We start from the raw sequence: 19981 nt of genomic DNA, 5'->3' as shown, positions 1-19981 counted from the left end.
GCCTGGCTGCCTGTTTAAGGACATACCCTAGGAAGGGGCAAGTCATACTATCTTCTTATCCTACCAGGGAGCCTTCCTGGCTAAGAGATCACGACATGAACATTTATGACACATTCATCATGTGATCCACTTCTGCATTCTAGCTGAGAATATCAGAAGAGGCGGGAGAATATTTTACTTTGTCTCTATTTTTCCCTCCATTTCCAGCTGTACTGCTGTCTCAGTCTCAGCTTTCGAGTTACCTTCCCCTTGCTGCACTGTGGGTGCCAGACCTGCGTCCTTTTCCCCGACACTGAAACCCGATGCTGGCTCTGGCAGGGAGGATTGGGAACAGGGGGGAGCTGGGCATGGCTTCAGACAGCTCGGAAGTGGTGGGGATCTTAAGTTTGCAATTGCACGGCGGCCAGGAATGGATTAAAGTGCTTTCCAATCTGTGCGTTTGACACCACTGGCTTATCTCATATTATAAAATAAAGTCCTATTTAAAGAGCAGTGCCACAGTGAAGGCTTCCCTGCCACTCCCTGCGCTAAATTGGGATTTCAAGTCTGGCACCGTGTACACCGGATACTTTTCTTGGCGTGCCTACTAGGACTAACTTCCTCTGCTGTCTCTTCTTTCTTTTATCCTTCATGTCACATCTCTGCTCCCCTCAGCTCCTGAGTGTTTCCTAGCCCAATCTTCACTTTTCAACTTTTCACAGACATCCACAGGTCATCTTTCACTGATAATTCTGAAAGAGCCTTCCTGAGAAACCATTTGTATCCAGCCTGTTCTTGGGATCTGCATCTGGGAATGTGCACGTGTCTTCTGGTAACACAAAACCATGTCCCACCGAAACCTCAACTTTGCTGGTGCTTCTTTTCAGGATCAGTAAACTTCTGCTTTAGTGCATGCTCTGATTTGTCAATTCAGAGTATCCAAGCAATGCTCTGTGCCTACGCTATTTTAGGATGCTGCGGTTTAAGACTGTATTTCAAACAACTGTTTATTATGCAAAGAACTTTGTACAGACTATGAGACGGCACGCTGCACCAAAAATAATTCACACAACTGCCTCAAGACAGCAGAAGCAAGTTAAATACTGGCCGCTGTGTTCTAGGATGTGATTCACAAGACTGGTCTAGCTAGAACACACAATTTTTCACAGGTATTTTTGCTTGCTAAGCATATTGAAGATGCAATGATCTTTCATCCTCACCTTGCATTTTCTCCAATTTTGGCATATACAAGTTGAAAAGAGAGTAGATGCGCTCGGTTTCTCTATCTCCATCTATATCCAGTTGTATGTTTGCTGGCAGGCCTCTGTAAGGCATCAGGAAGACAGGGAGAAGTTATATGCTAAACAGTACATTACAGCACAAAAAGCACTTAACGAGGATGAAAGTAAAAGTGAATACTCATGAAAGCCAACAGATTGTATATAATGGATCTCAAAACTTCCCACTTTTCCCAAGAGAAAAGGTAGACAAGTTCAAACTTCTTTATGCCTAGATTTATCCAACGTGCTTTCACTCTGACTTGAGAGAGGACTGTATCAGGATCCAGACATGTGGTGAATTAGTCTGCTTTAACCAGATGGAGGAGCCAAAGCACTGAACTCCCAACTGTCCAGGTCTTATATTCTGAGACTAACTACCACTATAGACTTGCTGCTTCTCTCATTTTAGATGAAAATAGATTCTTATGAACCAGACAGGACCTCTTTATTTAACAGAGAGCATGAGTGGGCCCCTTAGAAAAAGATTAGTTTAGAATTAAATTTGGAAGCAGATGACTGACTGTTTCAGGAATTTACAAACAGGACACTGAAGGGATTTCTGACTTTTTACTAATGACAAAGAATCAGAACCAAAGTATCTTATCCCAGAGTCAACTCCTATCAATGTCCTGAACTCTTTAACCAACAAATGCAGATACTGACAGTATCAGAAATAACAATAAAGATGGCCTTTGAAAACACCACAACGCCTGCGTGGCTGGCAGATCTTCTTGGTAACTGCATCCCTGCAAGTCCCACTGCAGAGACACACACGCCCCTGGCAACACCTAAACCAAAGGCACGTTACTGATCCTTACCCTGTGCAGGGTGTGCAGCCAGGAGTATTATCTGCAGTAGCTTTACAGCAAAGCCAGTGGCCATTAAGATAGGCAGAGGGATGATAGACTGTGAGGCGCTTCTTGTTGCATTGGCTAACTTTGGTGAGGATATCGATCCAGTCCTTGGCCTCCACACAGTTATTTGCTTGGATATACAGGACTCTTCTTTCAGGCTGGATCACCTGGAACATCTGCAAATAAGGAAATAACCCACAGATTAAACCACCAGAATGAGTCGGTGAACCTAAGGCTGGGAGGAGACTGTTGATTTATTGAAGGAAAACCACAGCATACTAAAATAGTGCACCAATAAATACATTTCAACACAAAAACAAGCAGCAAATGAGCCCTGAAAACAACAAGACCTTTCACCTGGTACAAGGAGTAAGATAATGCTCCTGCAGGAGATGATTTACAAACAGCTAACGCCAACTTGCAGGTTGGGCCTCAACAAGATTTGTTGTCAGCCTCAGGGATGCAATTTTAGTAATGTTGCAGCTCCAAGTTTTGGAAGGCTGACAGAGGGACCCAACGCTGAAAAGACACTCCAGGCAGCAGGGGGCAGGAAAGAGAAAAGCAAGAGTTTGCATCCAGCCTCAACAACAGCTCTGCTTTTATATTGACAGATCTCTAGTCTTTTTCACACCAATTTCAGCATGATTCTTTCCTTTTAACAACTTCCACACTTCTGCACCCAACCGTAGCTGCAATTACCAAATCACAGCTATACAGTTTCTCTTTAATCGCCATAGTGTGGTTCAAATAATCACACATTAATTCTGCATTATAGCTTGGGCACTGAAAATACAAACTAGAGCTTTCCTGCCTGTTCCAAACAGCCTGCAACCTGAAGTAGCACAATCACATTTATTTTCCTCCTCTTGAAGAAGCAAGCTGCCAATGCACAGCCTTATTGCTTGATTATACTGATCATGCACCGCAGGTAACTAAGCTCAAGTTAGTGATCTTAACTGCAAATTTTGGAAAGGCAAATGCCAACCATTTTCATTTCCTCTAACTTCTGCAAATCTTTATTTTAATGGGCTTTATTTAGGGACACAATACAGTTTCTCTTTAATCGCCATAGTGTGGTTCAAATAATCACACATTAATTCTGCATTATAGCTTGGGCACTGAAAATACAAACTAGAGCTTTCCTGCCTGTTCCAAACAGCCTGCAACCTGAAGTAGCACAATCACATTTATTTTCCTCCTCTTGAAGAAGCAAGCTGCCAATGCACAGCCTTATTGCTTGATTATACTGATCATGCACCGCAGGTAACTAAGCTCAAGTTAGTGATCTTAACTGCAAATTTTGGAAAGGCAAATGCCAACCATTTTCATTTCCTCTAACTTCATTTTATCTTTATTTTAATGGGCTTTATTTAGGGACACCTCTCTCAGGTGTCCCTAAATTATCCTCCCCCCCTCTACTTCTTCATTTGACTATTCAAATCATTAGACATTACACCACCAATATCATGTGGAATATTATTTTCTGGTTGCTCCATGCTATTTTAAAAACAGGGACACAAAAAAACCCTAAACCAAAAAAACTCACCAAACCCCCACCAAAATTGAAATTCACTTTTGTCTATTACAAAGACCTGAAACATTCTGCAGCTAGCTGCTCAAGAGAATATTGCAGATGGGCACCAGGTGCAATCTCTTCTTCCCTTGTGACACGTTTAGGTGCACATCCTTTGAAGCAGCTTGCAAATATACTTGCTAATTTGTAAACGAACAGGTTTTTCTAATTACAATGTCCCTTCTAACAGGAAAGGGAAAGCTCCAACAGTCATTTCCCTGGATTTAGTATCCTTAGAGATGTCAGACAATAATTAGAATGGTGCAATGTACAAGAACAGTGTTAGAAGCTGCTAGTGGGATCAGTCCAGCACTACCGAAATACACACCAAAGACAGAGTCCTTTTCAGGTCATAACTGGGGATTTGAGTCTGGGGAATAGGGAAGAAAGGAACGAGGAAGACAAGAGCTCAACCTTCCATTAACACAAAACTACAGGGAAAAGAATTTTAATGTCCTGCTGGGGTAAATGGAGCCCTCTGCATTACAACAAAGGAACAGATTTAAGGAGTACGGCTTTGTGTAAGGGGATAGCAACCTAAGTGAACTAACATATGGCAACTGTTACTGAGAAGCCCACAACTAAGCCAAGAATTTCAAGTGGTTCCAAGACCTTACACTACCAAAACCACCAGTTGCTTCTCAAACAACACAGAAGGCCTGAACAGTACTTAAAGCCACTCCTACACAGCCCAAACTGTGCTTAAGGAAGATGAAAGCTACTGGCCTTACTGCCAGACAGGCAGATTTATCAGCAGTGAGGAGGACACTGGAACAGACTGCTGAGAGAGGTCGTGCAGTCCCCTTCTCTGGAGGTTTTCAAGACCCTCCTTGATGCAGTCCTGAGTGATGTGCTCTGGGCAATCCTGCTTAGCAGGGGAGTTGGACCAGATGATCTCTACAGGTCCCTTCCAACTCTGTCAAATCCATGAATCCGTGACGCACTTGGTGCAATTCAGAGCACAGATACGTACAGAATATTTATAGAAAATGTGGATCTTTAATCACACTTAGTGCCCATGATGGAATATCCATCACAAATACATCTGCTGTGTTGTTTTGACAATTGTGTTCTCGCGGCAGTATTCTATTTAGGTATGGCAAGATAAATGGGAATATATTAGCATGGGAAAGTAATAATGGTATTTTGTACTGCTTATGGAAAGACTCTGAGCCTTCCTTTCCCAAATGGATGTAGTCACCTTCATTTCCGAGGTAATACTGAATTTAAGCAACCAAAATAGCACACAGTTTCTGATGTTAACAATAAAGGGATATTTTTCCTATAATAAATTTTTACAATAAAGGTATACTATGGATGCATTCTAGCCCAATACACTCAAGCATAAGTAAAAGACTGCTGTCACTGAAAAGCTGATCAGAATTATAGCTCAGGACCTTTTCACACACAGTAAGTTTTATCTCAACTGTGTTACTACTTTTAGTTCAATCAGGTTATTTTGCAGAGTACAGTTGGCAACAGTTCATCACATTATAGCTACCTTACGATAGCTTGAGATTTATTTTGCAGCTTGGTTGCTTTCACCTACGTAACTAACAGGGCCAGCTACAGTGCAATGAAGATGTACTCTAGAAGCGAGTGATCTGAAACATTTCATCTTTTAACAGAGAGAGATATGCTACCAAAATAATACCTGAAACAGGGAAAATACTGAGGAGTTAGGCATTGTATTTCACTTTAACAAAGTGCTGTTTGAGGAACCTAATTATCTAGGGCAGGTTTGAGTGCTGCCTTGTGTGGTGTCCACAAGCAGTGCAGATGGCAGGAAGGACTTAAAAGGCAGAAAAGGTAAAAGTCACAACCATTTACACATATAAAGAATTCTGTAGGAGATGCCTGTTTAGAACTGGAAAACACTGAGCTGTTTTTTTATTTGTTTTTAAATAAAACTTTATAAGGGCTGTGCTCAGCTTTACAGGCAGAAGAGTATGAAAAAGGCTCCAAACATCACCTGAACTGATCACATCCAGGAACTGTTCTCACCATACAATGATGGTATGTCTTGCATACAGAAGTTGGCAGTAGTGTTCCACGCATGAGAAACACAGGTGTGTTTTATTTCCTAATGTGGCAATGAAAATGCTAAACCATACTGGCACAGCACAGATGTTGTTTTGGCATATGACCTAACCCAAATATATACCCACTGTCATTATCCGATAAGAAACCCTGATAGCTAAGAAAGAAACTGTGATCCTTCACAGTTATAAGCAGCCAGTTCCTTCCCAACAGAGAGGTCTGACAGAAAGGGCAGGGACTCGATTATCTTACCTGTGTTTGACATTATGGAGCCCAAACAGCTGATCATCAGTGGTCAGTACTTAGTGTGCTGCAGATCACGAAACCCAAGGACTGCTGACTGGGCTGTTAAGAATCTGAATGGGCTGTACTTTTGGAAACTCCTGCTACTATATACAGAACAAGCAGCTGTGGCTGTACATCTTTCAATAGAAACCCAATCCAGGTTACAAAAGGGAAAAAGGCGATTAGGCTGGTGGATCTAGACCAGCCTAACAAGCAAATTAATGAAGATGACCTACTTACATTTTTCATTTTAAAGGATTCCTCCTCCAGTCTTTCCACTGCCAGAATGTTTTCAATTGGAATGCTACACAGAGGGTGATCGCCTGCAGAACACATGCACAGAGATACTGAGCAACTTATTCACAACTCAATTTCACCCTCTGCCCTTTTTCTAAGGGCTGAGTCCCTTCCTTTGAAGATCATTTTGACTACACATGAAAAAAAAATCTTTCACTCAGCAGGGATTTACTAGCATGGTGCTTAAGTCTTAAATTCATTTCTGTTATGCTAGCAAACCTCTTAGAAATTGACTACTGAAGCAGGATGCAGTATATTTCCTGAGAAGGTGACAATGAAAGAAATCATTCCTGTCAGATCAACTGAACTAGGGTGACGGTGGCGACATATGATCTCAAAGCTGAGTGTGAAATGAAGGCTAGCATGACCTGAGCATGCTTCCTTATCTTTCTTACTCCCTGTGGATTTATATGATGGAAGGAAGTGGTGTTTGTTGTGTACTACTGAACAGACAGGAACAATTTGTGAAAAGCAAAATCCTTGATATTAGGCAACATTAAGTGAACACATTTTTGCAAGTTCAAAACTTGCAGGCAAATCTCTACCTACTGCAGCCAGTTGTGCCAATGCTACAGAATTCATGAGAACAAGCCAAGATGCACCTGAGAATGCTCAGTACAAACCCAAGTCCCAGCGTAAGGTATCTGTATCCTAAGTTTTGTTTCCTTGTCTACTACGTAACTGAAACCTACAGAGGATGTTGATCACTGACACTAGACAAATATTATCAAATATTCTGCTAATTTATAGGGTATCGTGCTATCCAAGAAGCTTCTCCAATAGTCAGTACAGACATACTAAAAAAAAGGGCAAGAACATACAGGCCAACAGACTTGCCTGCACTGTGCCTTCTACAGTTACAGACGTTGATCTCAGTCTTCTGTTCTTACACAACCCTTCTCTTTAACCTTTGTTCTAATGTATGAAAAACAGACTGGCAAACCTTTGTTACCTTTGCTTTTCTGATAGGTAAATTCATGGTTTGTCAGGCGAAACCATCTCTTCTTAAAGTTTTTCATACCAAATCGTTTTCTTCCTTGTGCTCTCTTGATCATGAACCTAGTAAACAGGACAACAGTTGTTACAATACGTCAGATCTTACATATACATGCATATGAATATATGCATACATAAAATATGTATTTATGTATATAGATTTATACATATATACATATACATGATGGCACTTGCAAAGCTTTAGCAGGGGACACACAGTGTTTCCTAATTATTGAGGCCATGTCTTGACAAGGAAAGGAAAGTCACATTTGGATAGGTTTAGTGAATCTGTTGGTTAGGCCTGTGCTTTTTCCAGATCTAGATAAGGGGCAAGACACGTAGCTTGACTTGTAGTCTACATAGGGGCTCTGGTTAGTTAGCTGAACTGCAGCTTGTGCCCTTTCCTCAGTTACAAATCCAGCTACATGGTTTCCTACTACAGCAGTAAAAGGGCAGAACATGGTTAGTACTGCTCTGCTAAGCTGGACCTGTTAACTCTACAAGCTTTTTTTATTATTTCTTTTAAAGCTGTGAGAACATGCAAAAGGTTTAGAGTATGTTTAATAATTAAAAGGCAGGTGTAATGCTTTAGTTACTCTCAAGCTCTAGAAACAAAATCAGGATGTTCTACAGCTCCACTTGCAATTGCACATTGATGCTGCAGTCGGAAATGCATTTTCAGTAACACACAAAGCAATTTGAGAGCTGAAAGCTAGAACCCCTTTCGGGCAGAGAATGGGTGTCCATTTAGTGAGTTGTCAGCTTTAATTAATTTCAAACTTGAATAGGCTTACAAGAAAACTGTGATGCATCCAGCACCTTCCTAACCACTAAATCAATCCAAAAGCTTCAAGGTGACTTTGGGAAGTCTAGTGACTTCACACTGCTCAGCATCAACTTTGGTGGAAAAAAAATGTGTATGCATATGCAGTAGAGAGTTGATAGCAGCTACTCTATACGTTACATTAACTATTGTGCCAAATACAGCATTGTATAATGGAGCCAGTAAAAACTACTTACTACAGAGTACTTTTTATCAAGTAGGAAGGCACTATACAGCACAAAGAGCACACAGAGAGAACAGCAAATGATTTGGCTGAAGATTTTCAATAGCAAAGCTAAAACGCTTAGAACAGCTAACAGTGTTTCATTCTTCTGATATTTTAATCAGATATAACTACATTGCATCCAACCAAACCACAGGTCTGTTTAAAGCTCAAACAGAAACCCAAGTTTCTGCAGACTTTAACTGTTTTGAAGCCAGCTGGGCTGGTGCCTGCCACCCATTCCAAGTTGTGTGGACATAAGCTGACAAGGCCTGTATGTGGCAATCAAATTTTTTTTAAACCAGTTGTAGTTTCACACCTCTCCCATTCTTAAAATGGTCAGATGAGTACTGTCTCAGTCCTTATTCTTGGATCACTTGAGAAACATTTCATAAAACCATACGATTCAGGTCATCACCAGGCCCACTCGTGGTAATCTTCATATTTCAAGGTAAGAACAAATATCCTTGGGCTGGACAATATGCTCTTCAAGCTTCTCTTCCTTCTCATGACAACAGTTAAAAGTTGACTTAAAACTACAAACTCCTTCAGAGCCTCCCTCTTTGAAAAATGCAAACTCTATACTGCAGAGCTAAAAACACATTTCTAATTATATTCTTCATAGCTGACATAGCCAAGAGAAGAAGGTGCTTTTATTTCCCATGGGTAGGTGACAAGCATTCAAAGCCACGTAATTTATAAGGCAAAATTCAAGTATTTCTTTGTTTCTAACATTTGCAGAATGTGTGAGAAGTCGAAGCAAATAGTCAGAAGCACAAAGAGAAAAAAAGTCTAAGATGAAACCCATGTCAGTGCTGTGTGAATGGAGACACTGTTTCTTCTTGCATTGATGGCACACCTAACTTTGGATCTGCCTTGGCCTTGCTTGGAAGCATCAGCAGGCCTCTTTCAGCTACAACAACAGCAGGACTAGTTCTCCTTTTAATTCTCTTCCTTTTGGAAAGAACCATGCAGTCAGCTGTTAAGCAGCGATGGTGTGATCAGTGACAGCAAGCGCAAGTGCCAGTCACTAATCTTTGGTACTGTACGTTCATTCAAAAGTACATATGCTATAGCTTTCCACCTAGGTACTCTTAACAGAAGCAAAGATAGATTAAGATTAAAAAAAAGCAAATAAAAACATTGCAAAGGCAAACAGAAACCCCACTAACCAGCCAATCAATCTGGAGAAGAATCAAATCAAAGGCTGTGAAAATTCCCACCTACTCCCCATGATATAACATGTCAAATAAAGCAAAATGTCAGGAAAAACAGCTGAAGGCCGCTCCTTAATTTTGAGAACAACTGATGTGAATGCTACTTAAAAAGTTCTTAGAAAACGTATGGCCACGTTTTTATCACTTCCAGTGAGTTCACTGGGATCTATACACTGAATATTAAGGAAATCTCAGTGCTTCTTGAAGCCTCTGCCTACAGATAAAAGCCCTTTTTTTGCTCTGTTTACAGCAGGTTTTTGTTTCAAGGATGAAAAAAAGAAAAGAAAAAATACTCGGTCAACATCAAGAAATAGCTAACAAAAACGCTCTCTGCTGGGTTTACACAGGCATTTCAGGATGGTTAAACAGAGTGCTTCCTCCCCAGAGTTAAGTCAGACAAGTCTATTGCTGCGAAGGAAGTACAAGCTGTCAGCCGGTAGCTACAGCAAAGCACCAACTGCTCCTACCATCTTACCTGCATGAACTATTACCATCAACTTTCTTTACTGTTAGTTTAAGAGTCCTTACAACAGCAGCCACAGGCCGAGCAAGAAAAGACAGAAAAAAATCAGACAAGAGCAAAAGAAAGACAGAGGCAGAAAAGATGTTTAGAGTTAGAGGAAAAATGTTACAAACTATACATTTATTTTCAAAACCAAAGGAATGATAAATGTACAAAATTAAAATAGACAAACTTGCTTCTAGGGACAGAAGCTCATCAGAGAAGTGAAGTGTACTGCAGAGGTTAACTGGAAGCGGTAGTCATATTTTTACTGAAAACCTAATTTTTGCATGACTTAGAGCTACCATGAAAGCTTACTTTCAAGCAGCAGTTCAGCTTACTGAGCTCTGACAGGAAGAATTTGGTTTTTTTACTTTCTTCCTTGTAGTCCAAAGAAGTTGTTTCCACAGTGCACTTAGATCATCTTAACAACTCTGTTTTGTAACACTAAAAAAGTCAACAATTAGTATCTAAAACTAATACAGCATATGGAACATGCTTCTAAAAAAAGGAAAGGTACTAAAAGTAGAAACTGTTCCAAGTGCATCACAAATTTTCCTTGAAATGGCCATGATAATGATTAGCATATGGATCTTACAGGGCAGCAAAAGCAAATTCTATTTGCAGGCTTTGCCCGCACTAAGATACTGAGTATCTGCCTTCACAGTGGAATTTTACAGCTTTTGTTCACTGGAGTTCAGAAAAAAAAAAAAAATCAACTTCATTTTACACAATGCTGGTTTATTTTGCCTTAGATGTTCTAATTAAGTTCTATGGGCTTCTTTTTTCCTCCACTTATTTCAAAACATACTTAAATTAAGATGTTTAAATCAAATGAAAAGATGTTAAAATCAGCTATAGCAGCCACAGAAAGTTGAAATAGCAACTCAAGAATCTTTCTACATTCTTCTCTCAACACATGGATGGAATAGGGGTGGCAGAAAAAAAGGCAGCTGTCTTAAAATGGTAGCAAGCACACAAGTAGAAGGTTTTGTTGCACATGCATGCTTACCCTTCTTTAAGCAATATAGGTTGCTCTATACTCTTGTGATCTCTCCTTCCTGAAGATGAAATTAAATCTAGAAACTAAAAAGTGAACACAAATCATAGATAAAAATGGCAGTACCGCACTACTCAAATTAAAATCTTTAATATTTGTACAGCACGGAGCTACAAGAAAATATTGTAAAAGTAGTTAAACAGAAAGTAATGACAGAAGCTTGAGGAATTTGGAAGGTTTCCTGGGTTGTAAACTAAAAATAGCACAAATGCTCTTAAGCAAAAAACCTGCAGATGACCACCACTTCTTGTGCTTCTCCTCTGTTATACGCATCTTTCACTTCCTTTTAAACTAAGCAATTTCCATCACAGATCTGCAGCATTCTATAAAGCGAGTGTATGTCTCAAGCTCTAAGCAGCAGCTTGTTAATCCAACCTAATTATTAAGTAATCCACAGATTCTACTGCGGACATGCACATAATTTGATAAAAGTTTCTTGAATATTACAGTTATCAGGAGTCTGATTTTTCCAGCACGTGCTTCCTGGTTTATAAACAGTATGTATTATATTCTAAGACTCCACGCATCAGCTTCAACAACACAGCAGGATTTTCAGAACATCCACAGGGATTACTTACATTTTTTACTGCATCTGCATATTTCTGCTCATTAAAATAGTCATAAAAAGTGGCCATGTAGGATTCCTTGAAATTGGCCTGAAATACAAAGCCAAAACCATGCATATCATAATACAGTCTATACAGAAAATATTATTGTTAACAGCAGTAGACCATGAGGCAAGCAACCGCAGACGAGGGATTTTTTTTTCTGGGCAGAGGTAAAACAAGCAAAGCACTACTTTCCTGTTGTACAGCACGCATTTAGTAGTACTAAATTTTTATTTCAAAAAGGTAGCAGAATGCACTTCAAATGTTCTTTTACTACACTTAATAATGCATTCTTCAAAAGCTTCAAACTTCTGCTTTGGCTTTTAATGTTGGTCTGAAAAGAAGCTGCCAAGAAGTGTGAGAGAAGGATTCTATTGTCTCAAAGGATTCATAATTGAGGTACAGATTCATCTAGAGTTGCCTGTGTGAATCCTAACTAAACCACCAGCGACCCCAAATTATCACCAGATGCAGCAGTGTGGTGCCTTAGGTATGCAAGTTTTATTTCAATCAAACATGAAGAGCATGGGCATTTAGATGTCATCTCATCACTGACTGGCAGAACACTGAACTAGCATGAAAAGGCAAGTATAGCCCTTACTGGGCGAGTCTTCTCAGTTGAGCTTTAAAATGCTGAAACAATCTGAAAAGCCCTGTAGAGCTGCTGTCATATACTGGAGGCAAGTAGAGAACGGGTTTTCCTGACCCCTATCTTACTTCCAGAAGGAGGGAATGAAAAGCCCTGGAACAGACTTGTAGCCTGGTCACACAATTTTGCTTTACTGAAATCTAGTTCAGATTAAGACAGATTTAGTTTTCCTGTGATCATGAGAGGCTTATAATCAAAGCAATCATAACCAGTTTTGCATAAGCCTACTGCAACTCAAGCATTTTAAAGGCTTAATTACAATGAGTGATAAAAGATTAAAAAAAAAAAAATATCACTTTCCTGAATTAAGACTTTAAATGAAAATGGCATACTTACAGATTTAGATTTTGATAGGCTGCCTAGCGTTTGAATGGTTTTAGAGATAAGTGTCAATGTTCGAGAAGTCTGAGGATCCTAGGAAAGAGCACAATATTATATAGACCAGCTATTTAAAATATCGAAAAGAGGAAGGCAAACTACATTTTTTCTTTCTTATTTCACTTGCAGAAAAGTAACATAAAATTAGAAAAGATCCAATAAAACACTACAGTTGCTTTTTTAAAGGCTTTTGACTCTTAAGCTATCACGCTTCACAGCTACTCTATTGCTCTTCAGAGAACCAGAGGCAATTCATGTGCAATAAAAAACCCCATTGCTGACAATCAATCCAGCATTAATGTAATGTGGCAAAAATAAAGCAGTAACCGTCTTTTCTACAGCAGCTTAGACCATCTACCTTGTTTGTCCTTAAATTTCACTGTTCCTCCCACACCTCCCAAGTTCTTCACATACACAGTCATCCAACATATGCTTCATATCCAAAATTCAGATCTTTGAACTAACGAAGATACTTCTCCTAAAGGCTATTAAAAGAACTGGAGAAAGAATCTTGATAGACAGACTATGGCGATAGAATCATATACATAGCTAGAAAAAACCTGATACAGTACTTACTGGATGGTGTGGTGTAAGCTGAAAGAGGTTTGGAGAAAGAATGGCAGGAGCAAAGAATCTCAGGAAAATAAAGCTGCTAACAGCTGTATACCTCACATCTAGGTCACCTTTAAAAAAAAAAAAAAAAGACCTCTACTCAGCATTTCAGTACATTTCAGTAATCCTTCCTTAAAAACCTTCTGAAATTATCAGAATGCCTTCAGAAAGCTGTGCTGGAAATGTATATATTTGCGAGATACAGGATTAACGGATGATGGAGGATTTGGAGCCAGAGATCATCCAGCATAAACCAAAGAAATGTCAATGAGAGTCTTTTTAAAAGAAGTGAGTTCACGACACAGGCTACAAGGAGAACAACATTCACTTTTCCACCACACAGGGAATTTCACGCAAACATCTGCTATTCCATCTACGCAACTAAAGTATGATGAATAACTTACATAGTTCATAAAACGTTCAGTACAGAGGCCAACTCTCAGTTACCTAGTTATAGCCCTGAGCACAAATGCTGTACAGACTCCTAATGTATTTATTCCGGTTGGAAATTACAGAAAATACACTTTATTTATTTATTTTTACATAAAATAAAGAGCACAACAGCACAATCAATAGCTTTCTGACTGAGCTTCTTTACTATGAAGTGACTGTTTAAAAGCTAAAATTGTATGACTCTCTACAACGTCCTTATTGTAATCTGCTCCCATTCATGAAAATACATAGGTTGGGTTTTTTGCTCAGTTCTGGTTTTATGTTGCCTGCTCATTCTCACAGAGCCAAAACAACAGGGAGGGAGCGGAAAGAATTCCCTCTTGACAGCCAGAAAGCCTTTGCAGCACATGGGCCTCCTAGGGCAATGAGCTTGCAATGACTCAAATAATTTATAGATTGGCCTTTATTACAGATTGACGTGTGAGCAGAAAATAATTCAGCTGCATGGCGTCTGCAGAATGAGCCATTACATAAACCTGAACATTTGAAAACTGAGCGTACTTTGAAAATATTAAAACCATAAATACATTCCACCATAATGCTCTTTTAAAATGCTGTTTTCCTTTGAAAGATGTTTAAGGAAAACTCATACAACCATTAAAAGCCGTGTTCTTTTTGGAATGAATAATCAAGGAAAACCCAGCACGAGTACACACTCCAAATGTTATTTTCTACAGCTGTTGTTCAATTACTAAATCCATCATGGAACATGCAGACTGCCAGACTACACCTGCACTTAAAAGCTACCAATAATGTGAAATATATAGAAACTCACCTTGAAAACGTTTGGCAGCTGATTCTCTTAGTGAAAAGAAAATATCACACATCACTGTAGGGCAGCTTACACCAGATTTTGTAATTACAGTAAAAATGCGATCAACGTATTGCCTCAGATTTTCCTGAAAAATGCAATTATGACAAAAACAGTATCACTTTCTGCTGTGGAAAGTGGTATTATTCCTGGCTTTATTCATAATGGCATCAATAAAGATCCTCACTTTCAACATTACAGACTTGCAAACCAATCTCACACTCAATGATGCTCTGGTAACTCAAATATTCAAGTACAAGAGTAAAAATATTCCTATCAAAACCAAACATCAAGTGATACAGCTGTATGGCGTATCATTCCTTTTCACAGCACCATTTTTTATACCATCAGTAGAGCCACAGGCTAAGTTATCCTTGTCCTCATGGGCAGGGGGGAGAAGTGATTTACATTCCACAGATTTTGTATTTATAGCATAATGCAAAGCCATTGTAAAAGAATTGTAACAGTTTGTGGTGTTAAGAAAGCTTCCAGAGTATTCTAATGAATGACAAAATTAATTGAAACATCAAACATCTGAGGACCTCAGTTAAGCTTGACAGCATAAACAGAGATTGTATCTTCATAATCTAATGCTTACCCTGTTATTTTCCAGGTTTTCACCGTCTTTTAATTTCACGGGATCAATTTCACAAGGTTTATGGACCTGGCAGATCTAGGGGGAAAAAAGTGAACAATTAATATATCAGTTTACCGTCAAAAAGAAAGAGTTTTGTAAAAAGTGTAATCTGTTAGTTTTTGGGGGTAAAAGGCAAAAGCCAACTTTATAAATTATATTTTTTTCTTTTGACAAAGCATCGAAGGTAAACTACATGCAATGTTTATTTCTTTCCAAAAAGTAGCATTAATATGTTCTACCCTTTCCTTCAACTGAAATGAAGAATTGGTTGTGAGACTCTCTCAGGCAAAGCTGTTCAAGAAAAGTCCCATTTTGCCAAAACAGTCAACTTAAAGTGTATCTATATTCTTTAAAAACTTGACATTTTTGGATGAAACATTAGAACAACAGCTGAAGAAATTGTCAAATCATGTAAAGGAAGTCTGTGGTCTGAAAGTATTGCCCAATTACTGCACTAAAATACCCACACCCGCCATTCTGGACTGGATAGATAATAAACCATTGTTATAATACATGCATCACATACACAGTTATCTAAGAGAAATGTTATTCCTTTATACCCACTGGATGAAATGTATTACTTAGAGTTTCCCAGAAGCTTTCTGCTGTATATATTGTTTATTCATTTAAGGTACTCCTTTATTCATTTCTCAGAAACAATAAATGCTAGATTTTATAAAACAGAGTAATTTAGTTAAATAAATGGAAACTTTCCCTTTTCTTTAATACAATACAACTGTTTCTGAATTGGGTGACTCAGCTGTGGCTAACCTAACACACAGGATTTTAACATAGAAACAGGCTCTGAAGAATTATTCCAACAAAGTCATCTTAAAATAGGAAGGAATAAACAGTATCTGCTCCCTGAAGGCCTTTTACAGTGACATTTTATCAAATAAACAGTCTAAACTGCTCTTACCTCATCTATAATTGGCTTTAGTGTAACTTGCAGATAATGCATCCCTGCCAGTTTCATTGTCTCATCAATGCACTTGGAAGTTAATGAGTTTCCTCTGAAAATGGTGTTTGGATCTCTGGAAGTGAACAATTTTCTGTAATTTAGTCTCTCTGTAATAAACTGCTAATACATGGAAATAAAAGAAGCGGTGAAAGGTGACAGAATGCACAAACAAAAACTCCCTTTGACACCAGCCTGCCATTAAATGGAGTCACAGAGCATTTAGCGCACGTCCAGGTTAGAAGAGAAAAGCAGTAGCCACCATATGTCCAAGAGGGGCTACAGATTTTCTTCTTTGTATTAGATGGGGTGCTCAGTGCACCATCGAAACACATGGCAACACACAGGCTCAAATCAAAGGGGTTTACAATATAAGCAGGGAAAAACACATCCCCTTTCATGTGCTAATCAACAGTGTTAATTGGAATAAGGGAAGGAGGCAGTGAGTTTAGTCTCACAACAACACTGGACATACACATGACCTACTACCTTCTCCTACAAATTGAGTACTTGTAAGCTGGGAGGGCAATAAAAAAATGACATAGCCATCTTTTCTAAGTGACTCACAGCACTGTCCTGTGATAACACTATTAAAAACAGTGCAGATCCCCATTCTGCCCTGAGAACTGTGTGGAGAGCTGATGCTGTGCAGACTCTCACATCTTTCTGAAAGGCCACTTGCACCAAATTCTTCTGGCACTAGACACGTGGCTACTGTAATTAGTTAAGCTTTAGCTAGCTGCACTATCATGTCTAATTTTTTTTGGTATTACTTGCATTTAGGGAATGCAAGTAATTTCATATTAATTTTGTACCTGCAGTTCCTTGTATAGCAATTTACATTATGCAGATAGGTACATAATCAATGATCTCATCTACACTCACAAAGTAAAAACCTGTGCCTACTGACAGCAGATCAAACTTGGATATGAAGTTATTTGCTTGTTCTTGTACACACACCAATGTCTTTTCTGTTGTTTATAGCTTACTACAGTTGTATCCATTTACAAACAGTGAATAACAGGATGAATTACTTTGCTGGATTCATCATTTTGTTTCATAAAAAAAAGTAAGCTCACTGTCTGTTAGAAATGCCAGAAAGCCCTGAAAACAAACACCATCTTTGCTGTTTTATCACAGGAACATGACTGACTAGGGAGCAGCAAATTTCCTCATACTGCAGCAACCAAGCTGTTTCAGCCAACCTGCAGCACAGAAAAAAATACACCTACCTACAGGAAGGAAAACACTCTGTTCCTCAGACACGCCGAGAAAAGCCAACCCACACAAAGACTTTATTTTGTACTGAGGAAACTGTTACTTTAGAGTCAGTATCTGTCATTCCCTTTGACTCCCAGTTGTCTCTTCTACTGTCAGTCAAGAGCATAAGCACGAGGCTTGTGGCAACAAATGTTCTTTAGGACCTGCCTGGTGTGAACACTAGATCTTACACTACTGAACTGTCAGCACACTGGTAAGTCAAACAAGGGACTTACAAGAACTGACCAGAAAAAAGGATTTTGTTTTCTGCTATCAACTGCCAGATTCAATCTCTTCTTTGCTCCTCAGCCCTCTAATTGGAAAGATTAGACACACAGCTTTCCTTAAATATTCATGACTAGGAAAAAACTTGCTTTTTGTTTTGAACAAATTCAACGAACACTTCTACTCAGCACTAGATGATTTATTAGCACACTATAAAGCGGAAATGATTTTGTATTAACAGCTGAAAGTAATTTAGGATTTCATAGCTATCATCACATATACTTAAGACTGAGAAGAGTGAAAATCCCTGCTCTCAGACCTTTGAATAGTCTTGCAAGTAGACTTTGAAAAACATGATGGGAATTCTTCTTAAAATCAAACTCACCAGATCTTCAGAACAGTGAATGTGTTTATAAAGAACCCTGCCACTCAGATGGAAGTGATGAAACAAAGACTTTAACTGGACTCAATAGCCAATGTGACATTTCTTAAGATTAGTTAAGTACGTTCAACTTGTGAGACTCAACTATCACTAGCCCCCCTTTCAGTGGCATGGGAACAACTCCAACAGTTTCTTTTGAAATTACAAAGTTCTAGTTCTAGAAACTGAGCAGAGGATCCTAACACTAGCCAACGCAGAGTAGATATATTTGATAGCAATTTGGTTTTGGGTACTTACTGAGTTCTCTTCACTTCAGCATTTGCAATGGCACTTATGAAAGGCACAATTCTGCCATAGTGTAAGAAAAGCCTGACAAGAGGTATGGCTGCTTCTTGTTTTTCTCTGCAAACTTCACCCAAAATGTGTGCAGCTGATGCTGAAACAGGCTGAAGAGTGGAAAGAAATAATAACTTTTGAGAGATCTTTCCAGAAGAAGGATCCTTTCTTTCTTTTCCCATTAGCACCTTAATGCAGAACCCCACACAACAGTTGCAATGACCAGCTACCCAAACACAGCTGTACAGAACATGGGTGGGCGTTATATTGCAGTTTTTGTTGGCTCTAAGTTCTGATCACAAGAGGGCAGCAATTTAAAAACTATTACAGTACAGTATCTTTTTCCCCCTCCCATTTTTAATAGCTGTCTTTTCACTGAATGTCACCGTTGCCTGGGAAGCAAGTGAAAAGGAAGAATTCTAACCCTTCTCAATTTCAAGCCACAAGAACCCAGTTCTTATACTAAAAAAAAAAAAAAAAAACACTGTTACAACTGCTAAAAGTATATATAACAGCACACATGGTCCAATCCTCTGACATTTCAGGATTAGCTCTTGGTTTGGGTTTGATATTTTTTTTTTGTTTTAAATTATGCAAGTAAACCTGTTCCTCCCCAGTAAAGGAAACCCAATTGATCAAACTGAAGTTTACTTTGCATTTTCACATGTAAAATTAGAAAGCCACGGAGAATATGCTGCTGCTAAAACCACTGGTGTTCCTGGGTGTGCCTTCACCCACTGTAGTGCATGCAGATAAAGATCTCTGCAAGGACTGAAAACAAGCAGCAGGGATATGCAGAACTTAACAAGGCCCACTGGTCTGAAAAGGAAGAAGCTGGAGACTCCGGTAATTACACAACTATGATGCCAGCAAGATAGTGACAAACATTCAGAGGGACCCCCTGTGAGGATGATCTGCAGGAGAAGAATAAACAGTGCAAGCAAATTACCTCCACATCTGCAGATTTTAGCAGGAGGTCTCTAAGTGGACTGTAATAGTCTGAGGAAAAAACATGGTCCTCAGTGTAAACCACATTTAACCTTAAGGAACCGAGGTCATCAGGTTTCAATGACTTGTTACCATTATCTCTGGGCTGCAGGAAATACCTGATATGCAAAAAATAAGACAGAAAATCTGTGCTGAAACATGAGATTATTGCAGGCTATACATGAACATATATAAAATGTACACAATACTTATATATGTTTCAAATTCTTGAGACTTCTGAATCAGACTTTTTAATTGAGTTTGCCAGTCTATTTTGCACCAACCGAAACGTGGGAAGTTCTGATCATGAAGGTTTATGTAGATATGATTAAAAACCCACACACTAAAACTGTGGCAGTGCTGATGAACTGCAGCAAATAATATCATAAAGCCATTAGAACTCCCACGTGCAATACAGAGGGAGACTGAAATCTCTGTATATCACATTATCAAAACTTCTTGTTCTTACATTTACTAAGATTACTTTGGCTTGCTTACAAAAAAGATACAAATTAAATCCATTTAAACTTTATCACATAGCAGTAATTACTCTTAA

General features: G+C 38.9%; 1 protein-coding gene across 1 annotated transcript in view; it reads right to left on the bottom strand.

Moving 5' to 3' along the window:
• RASA3 (RAS p21 protein activator 3) overlaps positions 1–19981 on the bottom strand; it is a 104619-nt gene that overhangs the window by 6794 nt on the left and 77844 nt on the right. Inside the window, exons 9-21 of the mRNA XM_014944191.1 lie at positions 19388–19544; positions 18400–18548; positions 16197–16311; positions 15239–15313; positions 14605–14728; positions 13341–13447; positions 12723–12800; positions 11708–11785; positions 11082–11155; positions 7261–7367; positions 6252–6334; positions 2078–2289; positions 1200–1303 (exon numbers count right to left, since the gene is read on the bottom strand). Coding sequence (XP_014799677.1) covers positions 1200–1303; positions 2078–2289; positions 6252–6334; positions 7261–7367; positions 11082–11155; positions 11708–11785; positions 12723–12800; positions 13341–13447; positions 14605–14728; positions 15239–15313; positions 16197–16311; positions 18400–18548; positions 19388–19544 — 1463 coding nt within the window. The remainder of the gene's footprint in view (positions 1–1199; positions 1304–2077; positions 2290–6251; positions 6335–7260; positions 7368–11081; positions 11156–11707; positions 11786–12722; positions 12801–13340; positions 13448–14604; positions 14729–15238; positions 15314–16196; positions 16312–18399; positions 18549–19387; positions 19545–19981) is intronic.

This window comes from Calidris pugnax, unplaced genomic scaffold (genome assembly GCF_001431845.1).
Source record: "Calidris pugnax isolate Ruff unplaced genomic scaffold, ASM143184v1 scaffold69, whole genome shotgun sequence".
Taxonomy (NCBI): Eukaryota; Metazoa; Chordata; class Aves; order Charadriiformes; family Scolopacidae; genus Calidris; species Calidris pugnax.
The sequence above is the reverse complement of the archived record's forward strand: the minus strand, read 5'-3'. Positions and strand labels throughout refer to the sequence as shown.